The sequence below is a fragment of the Pelodiscus sinensis genome, chromosome 27, assembly GCF_049634645.1.
Source record: "Pelodiscus sinensis isolate JC-2024 chromosome 27, ASM4963464v1, whole genome shotgun sequence".
NCBI classification, from domain to species: domain Eukaryota; kingdom Metazoa; phylum Chordata; order Testudines; family Trionychidae; genus Pelodiscus; species Pelodiscus sinensis.
In genome coordinates this window covers 8,534,269-8,551,771 of record NC_134737.1, presented here as the reverse complement: position 1 = coordinate 8,551,771, position 17,503 = coordinate 8,534,269, and the positions used below count along the sequence as shown (strand labels likewise).

At 43.2% G+C, this 17,503-nt stretch overlaps 1 protein-coding gene across 13 annotated transcripts in view; it reads left to right on the top strand.

Annotated features, from left to right (window-relative positions):
• ZC3H11A (zinc finger CCCH-type containing 11A) overlaps positions 1-16,077 on the top strand; it is a 31,357-nt gene extending 15,280 nt beyond the window's left edge. For 7 of the 13 annotated variants that reach the window (XM_075910384.1, XM_075910383.1, XM_075910381.1 and 4 more), the window contains 12 exons: positions 762-842; positions 1,449-1,559; positions 3,085-3,147; positions 4,807-4,899; positions 5,094-5,159; positions 8,347-8,847; positions 10,309-10,385; positions 10,996-11,305; positions 11,414-11,566; positions 12,125-12,294; positions 12,756-12,823; positions 13,888-16,077. In XM_075910384.1, coding sequence (XP_075766499.1) covers positions 762-842; positions 1,449-1,559; positions 3,085-3,147; positions 4,807-4,899; positions 5,094-5,159; positions 8,347-8,847; positions 10,309-10,385; positions 10,996-11,305; positions 11,414-11,566; positions 12,125-12,294; positions 12,756-12,823; positions 13,888-14,146 — 1,952 coding nt within the window. In that variant the 3' untranslated portion in view covers positions 14,147-16,077. The remainder of the gene's footprint in view (positions 1-761; positions 843-1,448; positions 1,560-3,084; positions 3,148-4,806; positions 4,900-5,093; positions 5,160-8,346; positions 8,848-10,308; positions 10,386-10,995; positions 11,306-11,413; positions 11,567-12,124; positions 12,295-12,755; positions 12,824-13,887) is intronic. The other 6 variants (XM_025189684.2, XM_025189682.2, XM_025189683.2 and 3 more) reach the window with 6 other exon arrangements.
• Positions 16,078-17,503: the final 1,426 nt, after the last annotated feature.

Below are 17,503 nucleotides of genomic sequence, written 5' to 3'. Positions count from 1 at the left end.
GGTGATCAATGCTTAAACCTCATTAGCTTAAGGAGCATATGGAGTGGTCCATGAGTTAAAATTGTAGGTCATCAGTCCACATCATCTTATGTATATTAGGTGATGTCACTGATTTTTTTCAGTGTAGTTATTCCTGGTTTACACCAGTGTAAGTCGGTGGAAAATCACTTTGTAAGTTTTTTAATTAGCATGTGGGGTAGCTTTTAGGTTCTTACTCCTTAAACAGACATCACCAAGGATACTCTTTAGGGAAAAGAGGTATTTTATGGTCATGCAGTAGCAGCTTTTGGCAACTGAATAAGTATACCACTGCTATCTCAGAAAGCTGCACATAGTGAGGTAAAGGGTGGAAATGGAACGAAGAATAGCTCTGGAAGGTGAGTAACTCTGTGACTTAGCTATGTAGATCAGAACAGGAGACCAAAGGGGAGTTCGGTGCCTGGATGTCCCTACACTGTTAAAAAAAATACCAAAAAACTTAAAAGAAAGCCAAGTGACTTACAGAGCAGATTTCAATAATTCTTAAAAATGCAACTTCTGCTGTCTTGCGAGTCAATGCAGCCTTCTAAACTATTCTGTGTTCTGGGGCCATGAACTTAAGTGCTATTTTCCTTCCTCGTCAGTTAATACTGATTTATTTTATTTTATTTTTTATTTGTTTATTTAGAAAAAGCAGTAAATGTTGAGAAATCTGGTTAGGCTTCATAGACGTGCACCATTTCTTTGAAGGTTTGAGTTCATTCACAATTCTGCATTTTCAGATAACAATTTGAATTTTGGAATAAAAACCCTTGAAGAAATCAAGTCCAAAAAAATGAAGGAAAAATCACAAAAACAAGGTGGTGAGTTCTCTCCCTCCCCTCAAATTCATAGCGCTTCTGTCTCGAGAGACAACAGCTTTTCATACATGGGAAATACATAGGAAGATTTGCATGGAGGTTTTTTGATTGGGATAATCTATATTTGCTTTCAGAGAAGGATTATTGTTTGAAAATGTCTTAAAACAGTTCAAATGTTAAAAGCAGAGACAAGATGGCACAAGCTCTCTTGTATTAGTCATGCCCTCTAAAGCAGGGAGTAAGGTCAAAATGAGAAGTGTCCAAGAATATACTCTCATGATGTTACGCATTATGCATCTTTTTCCCCTGTAGCATCTGGATAGCTGGCCAACCACTGGAGAAGACTATTTTGTGCAGTCCTTTATATTTATTCTTCTCTTGGCCCATATGTGCAATTGACTGAGTGTGAAGTCTGTATATAAAGCTGTTACACACCCTCAATTGCCTGTTCTGAGCCTTGATTTCAATTTGCATATAAATGTTGATGTGATTTTAAAATTAGTTTGCTAGAAATAAAATAGCTTTTGTCTATTTTTCCTTGTGTGTTAAGAGAGTGGCTTTTTATAAACGTTAACCCCACTAACTTAACATATTTTTACTTGTGATCAGAAGGCCCCTCTGGAGTTTCCATTCATCCACTCCAACCCCAGACTATTCCTGGCCCAGAAAAGGAAAACCTACGGACGGTGATCAGGACTGTAACGTTGTCTGCAAAACAAGGTAATAACTGTACCTGGTTCTCTGGTTCCATTTTGGTGGCTCTCTGTCTGGCTAACATGGGGTTCCTCTGCTACTGATGATGCTGAAAATATTTTGAGGGCTTTATTTAAAGCTTCAGAACTCATGGTTTTCTACTGATACATCAGAACCCTCTGAAAGAGCTGATATTCAATGAAGCATGTAGATTTTTTACTTCTGTGTCAGGACTATCAGCTTCTGGACATCACCTTTAAAGGGTTACAGAGAAGTGCTCAAGCTAACCATAATAAGCCAGTGTTACAAAACGTGATCATGATGCTGCATGCTTGACTTTACTCACAAACAGGCCTACTGGTGTGAGTAGAGCTACATATGTGCTTAAGAGTTTGCAGGAATAGGACAAGTGTTTGCATAAGGATGCAGCTGCAGAACCGAATGGTAAAAGGAGAGAGAAATGAATGAGTACAAACAGGAGAGAACTGGAGAACTAACAAGAGGAAGCGGCTACAAAGAAGCTATGTGGCATTGCAGAGGGGAACCAGCACAAAATAAGCAGAGAGGGACATGGGTAGGAGGAGAGTGTGTTCATGAGGTAGTATGCAAAGGTTCCATTTATTTTGGGAGAGAGACAAAGACAGACCCACTGCTATTAGATAGTTGTTCGCGCTAGTAAGGAATAAAACCTCAAGGCTGTGTCTAGACTGGCATGATTTTCCACAAATGCTTTTAACGGAAAAGTTTTTCCATTAAAAGCATTTACGGAAAAGAGCGTCTAGATTGGCACAGACACTTTTGCGCAAAATCACTTTTTGCGGAAAAGTGTCCGTGCCAATCTAGACGCGGTTTTGCGCAAGAAAGCCCCGATCGCCATTTTCGCCATCGGGGCTTTTTTGCGCAAAACAGTTTTTAGCTATCTACACTGGCCCTCGTGTGCAAATACATTTACACAAGAGGGCTTTTTCCCGAACGGGAGCAGCATAGTATTTGCGCAAGAACACTGACAATCTTACATTAGATCGTCAGTGTTCTTGCGTAAATTCAAGCGGCCAGTGTAGGCAGCTGGCAAGTTTTTCCGCAAAAGCAAGTGCTTTTGCGGAAAAACTTGCCAGTCTAGACGCAGCCCAAGTGTTTAGAAGACTTAGAGCCTGGATATGGAAGATGTGGTCTCAAGGTGCATTTTGCTTGCTTGAAAGAGTAAACTTAACTTTGTGAATACTTCTACTGTACGAGAACCTCCCACATCAGCCCAGTATATAACTATTAAACAAACTTGCACATTTGTCATCAGAGCCTTAATTACAGAAGCAAGATCTCAAACTACAATTTTTGCTAATTATACTATAGTACACTTACTAATAAGCTACCTAATTGTACACATGTTTTATGATTCAATATTCTTGCATTTTGTTTGCTCACTAATGAGCAAAGCCTCACGATTTATGATGTGAGACTCTTCACTTGTAAAAACTGTCAAGTTTGTCTTGTATCTACATATGGCTAGTGATTTTTTTTCCAACTTAAAGATGCTTATGTTTCACTGTTCCAGGTGAGGAGCCTCTGATTCGATTGAGTCTCTCGGAGAGACTGGGAAAACGGAAACCCGCCATAGGTAAGAAATCATAGGCTAGGGAAGTAATGCTGGCTAGAGTCAGCTTTCTTTGCACAGCTCTGGTAATACATCTAAGTTCTAATCTGCAACACCTGTCTGCCATACAGCTGTAAGGCTCCATGCAGTTCTTCTAATGTGGTTCGATTCCATATATTTCTGGGTATGGAGCATGTGCTGTAGAACCAAATACATTTTATGGATCAAAATAAAGCTACAGTAATTTAATTTAAGATAAAAATGGACACGTATGAGACTCTCTCCTTACCTGAATGCTAGTTATAACAGGGTGGCAGTTTTTACTGCCCTGCATAAGGTTGGAGAGTAATTGCTGCTGACTGATGCTCATAGGTGGGTCTTTAACTCTAACCAGGGTAGAAAGGGAATGGAGTATTTTTTTGGAAGATGGGGAACAAGGGACTGTGAGAGGTGAGGAATTGCAGGGAAATCCTAGTAACAGCCAAACTTGAGGAGAAATCTTTTAGGGTAAGGTTTATAGTTAGATACCTATCTGAGCAACCCTCAAGAAAGGGATAACTTTTTGACTCTGTGCAGTGGTATATATGTGAATTAGGGATGTAACAGAATAACCACTTACACGGTTACTTGCAGACCCCCGCCCTACTCTCAGGGACCTCTCTGAGTGAGAGCCCGCAGCGTGGGGTGGCAGCTGGCTCCCTGGGAGTGAGGTGGGAGCTGGAATGTGCCATGAGCCGGCTTAAAAGCCTCTGTGTCAGAGGAAGCAGCGTGGGGTGGCAGCTAGCTGGCTTAAAATTTCCAGGGAATCGGCTGTGGTGCATGTATCTGTGTAACTGCTGAAATTTTCGGAAGTTACACAGTTACCCAATTACCCGCTTTTTCACGTCCATGTTGATTCACAGTAGGATTCCAGCTGCTTACATACTCTGCTTATTTAACTTAAATGTCATCTATAGATGCCATTAAGTCATCTATTCGGTAATTCCTGCACTAGTGGCTTTTTATGCTTTCCCAGAGAAATTTGGTGCTCCCAAACACCAAAGCAGATACATCACATTTGCTGCTGTACTTGTGCAGCTGTATTGTTCTGGTGCCCTTCTCCTTAAAGACGTCTGCATTTCAAGTACTCTAGAAATGTAAGTCTCAGAGGAGTAACTGTGATATTTTAACTTTAAAAATAACGAGCAGTCCTGTGACACCTTAGAGATTAACAAATATATAATACCATGAACTTTACGTTTTTACCCACAAAAGTTCATGATACAGTATATTTTTTTAGTCTCTAAGGTGCCATCGGTCTGCTTGTTGTTTCTAGAAATATAGTTGGTGAAGTGCTTTGGGGTCTTTCAGGTTGTAAAATTCTGTGTTGATTTGACAAGTGCTTTATAAAGAGAGTTTCTCAGAGAGCCTGTTACTCTCCTGACATCCTTATCTCCTGCTACATGGGTTTCAAAATGCTGCTTCTACTCTGAAAACTCTTGTGCTATATGGGAGATACAACTTAGAAGTAGAAATATCAAATGTTAGTAGCTGGAAGATGAACACAGAAAAAAATAAACTCTGCAAGGTGAAGAGAGCAGAGCTTCTAGGTGACTCCCCTGTCTTCAAATCCTCCCATGTACAAGCTATTGCGAAGGAATTCAGATCCTAGATTTTGACTTACCACTCTGTTTGGTCTTACAGATGAAAGTGGCCCTCTGTTGAAGCGTAGTCTTGCTGAAAGGCTGGGAAAGAAGCTTGAATCACTGGAGAAGGCTGACAAAGCACCGAAGAGAGGTACTGCGGCTTAAAAAAATCTTTGGGTTGGTTACATACAGGCTCCAGTTTGTGGTTCCCTTTTGGTTCTTTCTTAGATGAAGCCTCTCAAGATCACTCTTGAGTTTCACTGATGTGGTCTCCCTTGAAGCCATATGAGATGCAAAGGAGACTTAAATGCAGCCCACCTAACTGCTTTGTGTTTGATCTTGCAGTTCAGGCCCCCAAGTCTCTTAAGGAGAGGCTAGGATTGCCAGCTGAGCAGGCTAGCACCAACACAGGTAACAGCTGTGTGTTAAAACTGATGTTTGCCTTTTTCTTGGATCTGCCATTTATCAGCAATCCACGTTATCCTGCTCTTAGCCATTAGAACTCCAGTATCTGCCAAAATGAGAGTTCCGGCTCGTGACAGCCAATTTGGTTCCACTTGCGCTTCAGCAATCTTCAGTCACCTGTTTATAGCTACAAGAGTTTGAAACCTGCTTGGAGACAAGTGAAACAGAAATTGGAAATCAAGTTATGGGATTGGAAATGCCAGTTGAGGCAAGGGACGTAATAGTGTAGTCGATTAACCAATAAGCAGAATGTATAGGTTAATGCTATAGACTACATGCATACCTTCCTTCCCTTGCTAGTAAATTTTTTAGCAAGCTGGCCAGCAGCCTGGCTCAGTCCTAGCTCATGCTATATTCAGGACCTACCCCCACTGTGACTCTGTATTTAAAATGTATTAGGAGCTGAGCGGGCAGGCAGCCCAACTTTGTCTCAGCTTGCGCCAGATCTGGGAGCTCAGACCCCCTCGTACACAAGAACTGCTTCCACCTCGCACTGCTGCCTCTTTATCAGAGGCAGCACCACAGGGAGACAGGCAGCCGGTCCATGAGGGGAGCTGGTTTTTAAACTTGCTCCCTTTGCAGACCAGCTCCTGCCTGGCACCCCACGCTGTTGCCTCTGATACAGAGGCAGCATTGCAGAGTGGCAAGGGGCTCCTCGGTAGTGAGGCTGGAACGCACTGGCTGCCGACCACATTCCCTGGCACTATTGAATAGTTGACTAACCGATAAGAATTCATGAGGTTACTCGACTATTCAATTAACCGATATTTAGCATCCCTATTCGAGGTTACAGAAGGTAGTGTGTACCCGTGTACGTGATTAACCAGTAACCCTGGGCTCATTAGTTAATCCTAACAGTTACACGCACATACAGCCCCTTGCTGCCTCTGAATTAGAGGCATCAAGTGAGGGGGAGGCAGGAGACGGTGCCCATGGGGCACCGGCTTAAGTTGCGAAGCTGTCTCTCCCTCTCTTTCTGACCTCCCCCCGCCTCTGTGTCAGCACTGGCTTCTGCAGAGCCAACTGTCTCCCCCACGATGCTGCCGGCTTTCAAGCCGGCTCCCTGTGTACACCGCTTTCCACAGAGCTGCCTGCTTCCCATGCTGCTGCCTCTATATCAGAGGGAGCAGCAGGGGATGGTGAACAACAGGGTTCCCTCTAACATTTTCCATCCTTGGGTGGGTTAAATTTTTTGCGCAGGTTGAAATTTATGTGCACGATCAATATTGAAGTTGTGTGGGGATGTGCAGTGTGTCCCAGTACAAATAAAAAACCTTGGTATAAATATATATTTTAAACAGTCCATAGGTATGGAAGAGAATATATTAAAACAAGGGATAATTAACAAGGAGTAATGCTTAAGATGTTTGTTTAATATGAAATTAAATAAAGAAAACTAACACTACCCTTAGAGTACACGTATCCTCGTCCTTTCTAACAGCTCAAGCTAGTAAACACACCAGAATGGGGCATACTGCAAATAACTATCTAAATAAATCAAATACATGGCCATTAAGTAAAAGCCTAAAAAATATGCACCGCTTTTAAGATGCTAAACAAATCTATGAGTCAACTAGAAATAGTCATGCTCTCCTTGAAAATATGAATACAATATTTACTGACACTGGAAAGAAGAACAAAAGGCATTCATTCAGGCTTGTACACTTTCTCTGGGAATGTTTAGGATCCATGCTATGCAAATGAAACAGAGATCTATAAAACAGATAAAAGTTCTGGTCTGAAATTTTTACCTTGTGTGTGTCACTAGCTTAAAGAGTAGGAGCCCACAAAGCACTTGTCCAGAATCCAACTCCAATTAAAAGGCTAAAGAAATTAAACAGGATCCATTGTAAAGTTCTTCCAGTTTTAACAATTTACCAAGTATTAACTAGTGACAAAGGATTTTAAAAAGATTAAGATCAGAGTTTGCAGATATCTGCAACACTAACAAAAATTCTGTTAAGAAACCTTTCCTTTCTTACCTTACGCCATTACCACCTATGTAAACTTGGTTTGAAATGTAATCATGCAAATGTCATGAGCTAGGCCTTTTGCTGTAGTATTCAAAAGCAGCCTAAAAGCTTTTAACCTGAAATATTGGCACTGCCCCATGTAGCCTGCCCCAACCCAGGAGAGAGTCCTACATCTGCAGCCCAACTAGGGCTGCTGTGCTGAGATAGGTAGCCTGGCTCTTGCTGCCTGCACTGTAGATGGGGGCAAGTTAAGACACCCCAAACAAACTCCTCTCTGTCCCCACCTCCCTGCACAGATGCCATCACCGTCCCCCATTTCCTTTACCTACCCCATGCAGTTTGTTCCCTCTCTCCCAGACCAGGACGCTAGAGGAGCATGCTGGGTTTCCTCACAGGAAGCTGCAGGCAAACCCAGCTGCTGTAATCAGAGCTCTAATCAAACCTCTCCTCTCCCAGACAGGTACTTATGGCATGCTCAAAACTCCCCTCCCCTCTGGCCCCTTCCCATCCCAGCCACATCCTTACTCACTCCTTCTCCTCTTCCTTCCTCCTTATGTCCCCTTCCCTACCAGCATGCTTCTTGTCTGGAGCAGGGAGCTTCTGCTGCTGAGGGAGTGCCCCTCCACAGCCAGGAAGCTTTCTGCATGGCAGCCTTAACCCTCTGGGCGCAGCTGCTCTGCCACGCAGCTTACGGGGAATTTAGGTGGGCTGGGGGAGCCAAGGCTCACGGGGAGCCGGCTTAAAAGCTGGCTCCCTGCAAGCACCAACTCCCACCTGTCCCCTGTGCAGAAATGTGTAACCACTAAAAAATTCAGTGGTTACATGTTTACAAAAATAAATGTTTAAGAACCCTAGTTGAAGCACAAGGTAGTGATAGAATGGGGCAAATGTAAGTGCGTGAGAGATGTCTGTATCTGTGCTGCAGTCATCAAAACAGTAACAGGTTGTTTACAGAAAAGAGATTGTGTGCCCTACCGTTTGCTGTACGAGCTACTCTGAATGACATTCACAAGATTAGGTTATGACTTGGTTTCGTTTTACGTGCTGATATTCATAGGTGTTTTTGGGGCCCTAAACAGCTACTTAATTTTTTTTTCAATGTGCCAGGTCACAGTCTTCTCTTTAAATGTTTTGGGGTTTTTCTCTTTTGGTGACAACAGAGAGAGCTGCAAAACCAGCAGGCGAGATCCGTGTGAAAACACTAGAGGAAATCCGTCTTGAGAAAGCCAGCCAGAGACGGGAAGAACCTCAAACCAAACCCAAGACTGAAGAGTCTTGTAAAACAGAAGATTCTAATCCAGGGGTAAGGCCCTGTGCAACAGTTCGAATCAAAACCTTTTCTGAGGTCCTGGCTGAGAAAAAACACAAGCAGTTGGAGGAGGAGAAGCTAAAAGCGGAAGAGAGCCCTACCAAGCCGAAGACTGAGAGTGAGCCCAAAAAGCAGGCTTCTGCAACTCCACCTGTAGCCAGCAAAGGGCAGCTGGAGGAGTCAACAGGCAAAGCCAAGTCAATAGGGGAGGTGCGCATTAAAACACTGGAGGAGATCAAGCAGGAGAAAGCCCTGAGGATGCAGCAGGGTGGAGAGAACACGCCAAACACACCAGCACCACCTGAGCTTACTCCCACAGGGAGGAGATTACTGCGTATTACCAAGCTGACAGGTAACACATGCTTTGGCCATCGTTGGGGTACATCAGGCTTCCTGTTCCTTGCTAGTATTTTCAGTTGACGCCGAATTCTCTCACTTCACTATATATTACAGTTAGAAGACTGTTAACTTTTGACTTTGCAACTTCAGTAATCTTTTAAGAGTGCCACAATTAAGGTTGTTCATTCAACTTTACTGTCTGCTTTATACTAGGGATGTTAAAGACTACTAAACTATCCAATAAGCATTTGCTTATCCGATAGTCTGTCGACTAGTCGATTTCCCCGCTCCCCCCTTGCTGCCAATATGAGAGAGAGGCAGCAAAGGGGGAGGGGGAGAGGTACTTCAAAGTGGCAGTGCTGCAGTGCGGCGCTGCTGCTTTGAAACCCCAAGGCAGATCAGCTATGTGGCGGCTGCCCCTTTAAAATGCTGCCTCCGGGCATTTCAGAGGGGCAGCTATAGAGCCAGGGGGCAGCTGAGGACTCCCTACCTGATCCCGGGCTCCACGGCGGCCCCCTTTGAAATACACGGAGGCGGTGTTTCAAAGGGGTAGCACCGCACAGTGAATCCGGGAGTCCCCAGCTGATCCTGGGCTCTGCGCGCAGCATTTCCCCAGAACCCGGAGTCATCTGGGGACTCTTGTACATTTCAAAGCAGGTGTGCAGCTGAGAGTCAGCGGGACTTCTGACTGGCCCCGGGCTGTAGGCGGAGTTCCACATTCCTCCTTTGAAATGTACAAGAGCCCCAGCGGAGGCTCGTGTACATTTTAAAGGAGGAATGCAGAAGTGCTTATTGACTAGTTGAGTAGTCAATGGAAATTCCATCGACTAGTCAATTAACTGCATTTTAACATCCCTACTTTATACACATGCAAGATTGCCTTTATTTACATATCACTTGCTATATCTTTTATGGGGCTCCTGCCTTATTCAGTGAATGCGTAGTTATTCAATTTGTAGAGGACAAAATGCAATATAAAATATGTGGCTTCAGACGCAAACTCTGTCCTGATTACAAAATTCATTTCCTCCTGAGAGTTTCTGTGATCCTCTCGAAATAATAATGGAGTCAATGGTTCTCGAACGTTAATGTAGGAATCTTCACAACACCCCTGTGAGCTAGGGATTTGTTGTGTTTTGGTTTGTTTTTGTTTTTTTACAAAGTGTGGGAAATTGAGGCACAGCAAAAGCCTAAGGCCAAAATTGTCCACTCATTTTCAGTGCCTAACTTAAATTATCTAGGACTCGATTTTGTTTTAATGCAATTCAGACCTTGTGATTTCAGTGTGTACAACCTGAAGCAATGGAAGATTGTGGAGCATAAGCTGCAGCCAGATTCTTAGTCTATTAAACTGGTGCATTTACCCCAAAAGGTTTGAATCCAGTAGTATGGAATGCTATTCAGGATGCCATGTGTGGTGTTGGAACCAACTTGACACTTAGAATTAACAATGTGGGTTTGGCATGTTTTAAAGCACCTGGCAAGGAAGAAAAGAAGTTGGACTCGAGTGTTCCGCCCCCCAGAACTGGTCCCGCAGACAAGGCTGCAGAGGTGAGTCTCTGGAGAATATAGGAAACACCATGGGTCTGAAGGTGCTTTGAGTGATATTCACATTCTGTTTACAAGCATGACTTGGCGCATATCTCCAATGCGGTGGGGACATCTGTACGTTTCTGAATCTAACGAGCTGAGAGTAATCCAAAGTGCTGTCTTCTGTATTAACATTTCAAGACAACATTGCAGTAATGAAATAGCTTTGAATGACTCATTGTTTACACTTCGTAATGAATAAGAAGCCCTGGGAGCAAGTTTTTAATAGCCAGGACTTTGTAGTCAGAGGTAATCAATCTGCTGTCTATTGAGGGCAGCATTGGCAGCTTCTGTTTCCCTTGGACTCCTACTAAAAATGGAATAGATTGCAGCTAGGGTCTTTTGCTTTGACCAAGGGACTAGCCATTTTGGGACTTGTAACCTCTGTGGGCTACACTTCTGTAGTACGGGTGAGTGTGTCTGTGAATCTTGAGGTAGGTTGCTGATATGCAGCTGACGGATATTAGGGTGGTGCTGAGTTCAGTGTCCTCTCCAGAGGAATTGCTGATTAGGTTTTTGTTATGAATTCTCCCTAGATTTGTTCCATCTTGTTCCTCTCTTTTCCCTCTAGTCTTCAGAAGAGAGTGCAAGCAACTCCACAGCTCAAATGAAGAGCTCTGAAGAGATACTGAGGGAGAAACGGCAGCTGAAACCACGTCAGAAGGAGATGCCTGCTGTGCCATCCTCTGGGGAAGAAACATTGGAAGAGAAGAGCCCAGTAGCTGGGAATCCTGAATGCACAATGACTCCCGGGGCAACTCGTCGGCTTACAAAGAGACTGACTGTGAAGTCAGAGGAAGCAGTGATGGAAAGTCCAAAACCAGAGGAGTCAGTACTACCAGTGACTCGTGGAGCTCAGTCTCTGGAGCGAAAGGCTAAAGGTGAATGTCGTTTTGGTCTGGTGTTTTCTGTAGCAGGAATTTAACCTTAGGAGCTGGATCATTTAATCTGTTCGCAAAATCACTGTTATTTTTGCTCAATGTTTTCAGGGAAAGATGGCCAGTACCCATTGTGCAGTGTAGGCACAATTAGACTTTTGCCATCACAACAAGTGCAGCAGAGAAGACGCATAGTTTATTCAGTTGGCAAAATGGACAGCCTTGATTCAGAACAAGAATGGAGTAGTGAAGGAGTTATTGCAGGTCTGGATTTAGATGCATTAGCACAGTAGTGTAACAAGTTGTGCAGACCCTTGATGTGGGTGGGACGGGAAGCATACACAGCATTTGCCTGACTAGCTTTAGGCATTGTTAACCCTTTCTTTTCTGAGCGCTCTAAAACTCCCAAACGTAAAAGAAACCAAAAAAACTAACTAGTATATGACTTTCATTCATGAACACTGACATGAAACGTGATGATGTGGCTTAGGATCTTGACACTGTCTGGATTTTCTTTGTATTCTCCCTTTCACTTCTGATTGGTTTATTTCTGACTGATGGGCAGTGCTGCTGTGTTCCATCCCAAACATGGCTGTGTTAGGGGAGGTGCAGGAATGTCTGAACTGTGTTAGAACTGGTAAGATGAGACACTGTGCAAATGTAAATGTATTAGCATTTTTATAGATTGCTGACTATGTATTTGAACTACCTACCAAAGGGTCAATCAGGGGTTAGGAGGTACTATGCCTTGCTGGCTTTACAGAGGATCAAGGAAACTGGACCATTCCAGTCAGCCTCTGTTACTTTCCTTTTACATTCCAGCCAAACCCAAGGTGAATGTGAAGCCATCGGGTGGGAAAACCATCTCCCCTGCAAAGCAAGCATTGAAACGTAAGGTGGCCGAAAGTCACCCTTCTGCCATTGCAGCTGTGAAACCACTGAGCACCACCAGCAGTGACTCGAAGGAGCTCCCCACTAAAAAAGCCGCTGTGGTAAGGAAACTGGCTTACAAGCTGGACAGTCTCTGGTGAAACCTGAACAGAAGTGTTTCGCCCTACCCTCAGAAACGATACAAGATAGATAGAGGGATGCCGGGTCTCTCTAATGAAGTTCTGCCCTGATGCGAGTCCCTTGCCATATCATGGGGTACTTCCGCTGCATCTTCCATCTTTTATTAGATGGGTCACAGCGCTTATTATAATGTTCTTGGTTAAATGCCTTCTCACTGGAGAACAAGGCAAGAATGTTCAAGCACTTGTGTGCACTCGGCCAGTCAGCTAATGCTGACGACTTCAAGCCTTGGGCAGGCATGGAGTTTTGTGATGCCCAGATTTGTTTTGGCATGGGGCTCGGGGATGATAAGGCAAGGATGGGGCAGGCCTTCCGCTGGAGGAAAATAAATCTGAGAAATATTTTAATTGCATCCCTTAACCTTTACCTTTTTTTTCCTCAGGCTACTGTTCTAGTCCTGCCAGAGGATAGTCCAGTCACTGTACCTGAGAGAGCAAAAACCAGAGATGGGTAATGTCTACAACTTGCTCCTGTTCCTGTTAGAAAGATTTTTTTGCCACTGGGGTTTGTTTGAAACTTCCGTGCAGCGTGTGCCTGACATTTGGGAAGATGAATTTGAGATCATCCGTGTCTTAGGATACCTGTTAAACTCTGCAGCAGACACTGTTTTAATTTTCTAACTCTTGAGCAGCTCTCATTTGTGGTCTCCAGCTTTAAGTACAAGATCACTTTAAGTCAATCCAGGCTCTCTCACTCAAATACCCTCCTCCCATCCTATATTCAAGGCCCTGCACCACCTCGCCCTTTCTCCAAGCCCCTGCCCTGCTCATTCTGTGGAGATGGGTTACAGAAATGGAGGGAAAGGGATAACCTGAGATCAGTGACCCCTACCCTCTTCTGCCTTCTCCACCCTGCACAGCAAGTAGGAGGCTCCTGGGGAGGCAGCTCCAAGGCAGAGGGCAGGAGCAGCATGGCAGTGGAGGGGAGAGGTAGCTTAAGTGCCAGCACTTGATATTCTCCCAGCTAAACCAGTCAGGATCACCTGTCAGAGGCTCCAGAATCTACCAGTAGATCCCAATATATTGATTGGTGGCCACTGTTTTAAAACATTTGAGTTGATTTTTTTTCGTGTCTATGAATTGGCATAGCTTTCAGTAGCATCCTTCTGGATTCCTGTGAGGTGCTGAAAGAAGCAAGGGTGGCATTGGAGTGGGATGAAGAGAGGGGAAGGCTTTTCTCCTGGTTCCTTGTCAAATACTAAGTAATAGCTGGCATTCTCTGTGACCAAATGCATGTCTTGGTAAAAGGCTCTGTGAATCAGGTTTGACTAGAATCGATTGCTGTCAGCTTTGTACTTTGAAGAGCAAATACATCCAGATGTGATGTAAATAGTCGATGTCTGTTTTAACAAACAGTTCTTATCCAGTCACATGTTTTGACTTGGAAATAACCACTCCTTAATTACACTGCAATTCCAAGGATTGGAAGTGTGGGGTAACACTGCAGGTAGGGTGTTGGGCAAAATAAATATTTTCATTTAAGAAATGTCTAATTGCTCTCTCTCTTCTCCCAAGCCCTGAGTTGCACATAGGAAGCCAGGCAGCCTCTGTGGCTCAGTCAGAGATGTCAAGCCCAACTTCTTCGCAGGCAGCAATCAAGACCCGCAGGCTAAGCTCCACCGCAGCTGGGAAAGCACCTTTGTCCGTAGAAGATGACTTTGAGAAGCTGATTTGGGAAATCTCTGGAGGCAAACTGGAAGCAGAGATTGATCTGGATGCAGGGAAGGATGAAGATGACCTCCTGCTTGAACTCTCTGAAATGATTGACAGTTGAACCAAATCTTTTAAAACAAAACAAAAAAAAATTAAAACTCTTATTTTGTTGGATACCCAAGATAAACCTTTTTCTTCTATATGAGATTTTGCCACAAGTCTTGAACTAGTAGAAATCGGGAATATCTGCACTCAGTTGTCATTAATTTCCCTGCTGGTCAGAGTTAAGAACCCGTGCGTCCATTCTGTAACAATAGACACCTATCTTGAATACGTGAGGAATTCAACACTTCAAAGTTTCAGACCAGAAAGATCTTGGGAGTCTATCTATAAAGTCTGGGATTGTAAATTTCTTCCATTGATTCAAGGCTATGAAAGCTTTAAAAAAAAAAAGTTCATTGTATTTCAGAGCTTTCTTTTGCTTTGTTTTCTTGAATGGCCTGAAATTACTATGTCAGTTCTTGAGTTGCATTTGTCCTTACCTTCTTTTAATATTTCAGAGAAAATTAATGAAAAAGTGGGGAGAGAAAGATAATTATTACAGTAATGTGGGCCAAAAATACTGCCAAAGGTGCAGGATCAGATTAGCCCATTCAGTCTTACTTCCTTTTAATTATCAGGGATGATACAATATCAGTATGGTAAGCAGCAGCTATATAATATATGAAGACTGCCTCTCTCTATGAATCATACTGTATTAAATTGGGAGGAGGGATACTTTTGTTGATTAAGATCCTGGGACAAGTTGTGTAACCCATTGTGTAGTCTGCTACAAAACAATACATTGAAAATGGGTCTTAAAAGTGCCTCTGTTTCCAAGAATCTCTTCCTACTTCTGATTTTTCTTCTACCCGGAAGCAAGTAGTTGCTGGAACTGATGGGGAAAACACTTATTTTCAGCTTTCTTTGAATCCCAGTTTGTTATATAGGCTTGTCTGATGTAGCATGGTGCTGGAATTTGACCAATAGGAAGCATGTGTCAAGTCAGGCAAGTCTTAGTAAAGTGTTGCACTGTCAGAGCAAATTCTGTGCCCCTCTCCTGTCCTGTGAATACCTTTCTCTCTCTTATTACTTCATTTCTCCATCCTACCCCATTCTTTGGGCCTGAATTAATCATTTAGGAAGTAGACACCTGCAATTGGGAGTTAGGAAAACTAGTTTTCTGTGCTTGGCAGTCCTTTTGCCTGAACTGTGTATATGGAATCTTGCTGTGACCCAGTAGTGAACATTTGAGATTGGGGTGTATTGTGTACCCCATCACCTATGTTCATTTTGACCATGAATTTTCTTTTTACATTTTCTTAAACTTTCAACACACCAGTTCCTTCCGACTTTGAGCTGTGAAGAAATAGGTGTGGCAAGGTTTTTGCTGCTGGCAGGCTTAAAAAAAATTAATTGTATTGTAAATATTTTTCTTTGAAAGAAAACACATATATGATTTGATAATCCACTGTGATGTCTTAGTCCTTCTAGGGAAGATTTGAACCAAAACTAGTTTTTAAATTAAAAAGCCCACTCCTGAAGAAATGGCTGTTATAGTTCTAGGAAGGACACCTAGGAGGAAACTTCATCCCAAAGAAGCTGGAAAGCAACAACCTTCCATCCTGCTGAAGGATTTATCATAAAGAGACTTCTGTTTGCTCTGGTTGCTTGTACTCAAATGGAAGAGACTTTCAGAGAGAGCCATGTATGAGAGATTGTGTTCTCAAAAGCTTTTCCTTGCTGCTTGTTATTTCTCAGTGTTCAACAGAATATTCTGTTTTGTTGTCATCTTTCTTCACTTCCTTCTCTGGGTGAGAAGTCCTTTCTATAAAGGCAGAATTTTATGTATGCCTTCACTTCTGTAAATATTTTATTCTTTCATTTTCTATTTAGTTTGTATTTAAGGCATTATATTACATGTAATCTGAATCATACATGTTCACTGTGAGTTTAGCTGTTCATGAAAAACATTACTCCTGATTTTAAATAAAGCTGATGTAGAAAGTCTTATTTCAGATGTTCTGTGCCTATCTGGGTAAGATGCGGAGGTGGGTAGGAGGCGCAAACAAAAGGGTCTTTTGATTTCTGTAGCCAATAATTGTTAGTAGTAGAGGAATTGGTATGTCCCAGTAGTAGGGAATTGTTGAAGCAAAACAAGCTTCTCTGTGATTAGGCAGCTAACAAAAGCTTTATTGATCAATAAGGCACAAAGTGAGCCAAACGTGGTCCCAGCAGAGCTGGGCCCAGTAAGGCTGCTAATACAATCAATCCTAGTATCTTTATACCATTAACCAAACAAGTCTGACGTCGGGGCATCCAATTATAGAAATCATTAATTAAACTTAGAAAAGCAAAACCGTTATCAGCAAGACAGTGGGCAGGTACTAGGGAGTGGGTCTCCCTTCTCAACCAGCTCAATTAACACATTCCAATAGCTCATCTTGCAGGCCTCTATCATGGGGTAACAGAAAGTTCACTCACTGGCGTACATGCAGAAGCAAGAAGCTGAAATGGTTTCTGTTATACAAGATGGCTTCTAGCTAAATCTGAAAATGGTTTCCACAGAATGCAGAGAGGAATCAGGATGAGCTTGCAAACAATGGAAGGCAGGCAGTGGGACACTGTGTGTGTGGAATCGCAATACTTGAGTGTGTTTTTTTTCATCCTTCAGTCTCCAAGCGCTTCACAAAACTGGAAGAATATAATTGCCATCTCACAGAAGAGGAAACTGAGACACAGAAAGGTAAAGTGACTTGCCCAAACAACAGTGCATGCCAGAGCTGGGCAGAGCACAAAGCCCTACAAATGGAGGGGGTGAAGCCACTGGAAAATTCTTAATGTGCTTGCTTTCCTCAACTTCATCACAGTCTTCTGAGAGTGAGAGTGGTTGTATTATTCCAGCATACACTTGACAAACTGCAGTAATGACATATATGTATGGCCTCCTAGAACTGGGGACAAATCTACTTTAAAGGAGAGGAACAAAAGGATAGCAAGGCAGGCATCCTTTTTGTGCCTACCATGCAAATGTTCATCTTGATCTGAACATCCATGTTATCCATTGCACGGTTGTCCGGGAGAGGATGTAGGGTGAAGTGAGTGGAATTTAACAGTGACCATATTTTCTGAATCAAAAATAGGGACACCTTGGCCACACCCCCTGAAACCATTAGCGGGGCCCCTGACCCCTTAGGCCCTACCTACCTGCCACAGGAAATCCCACCCCTGGGATAGTATTTCCAGGGTCAAGATGAATATATCACTGGAAGTAAAGGGTGTCATGTGACCCCTCTAAAGCACTCCTCCCACCATTCTCTACCTAGAGGGATCTATTTGGGCCCCATAGAAGTCTCCCATGCAACTATACTGCAATTGCATAGACCTAGGGTCCCATGATAGTGCAGTGCTAGGGGTCTAACCTCGATTCAAGATGAGA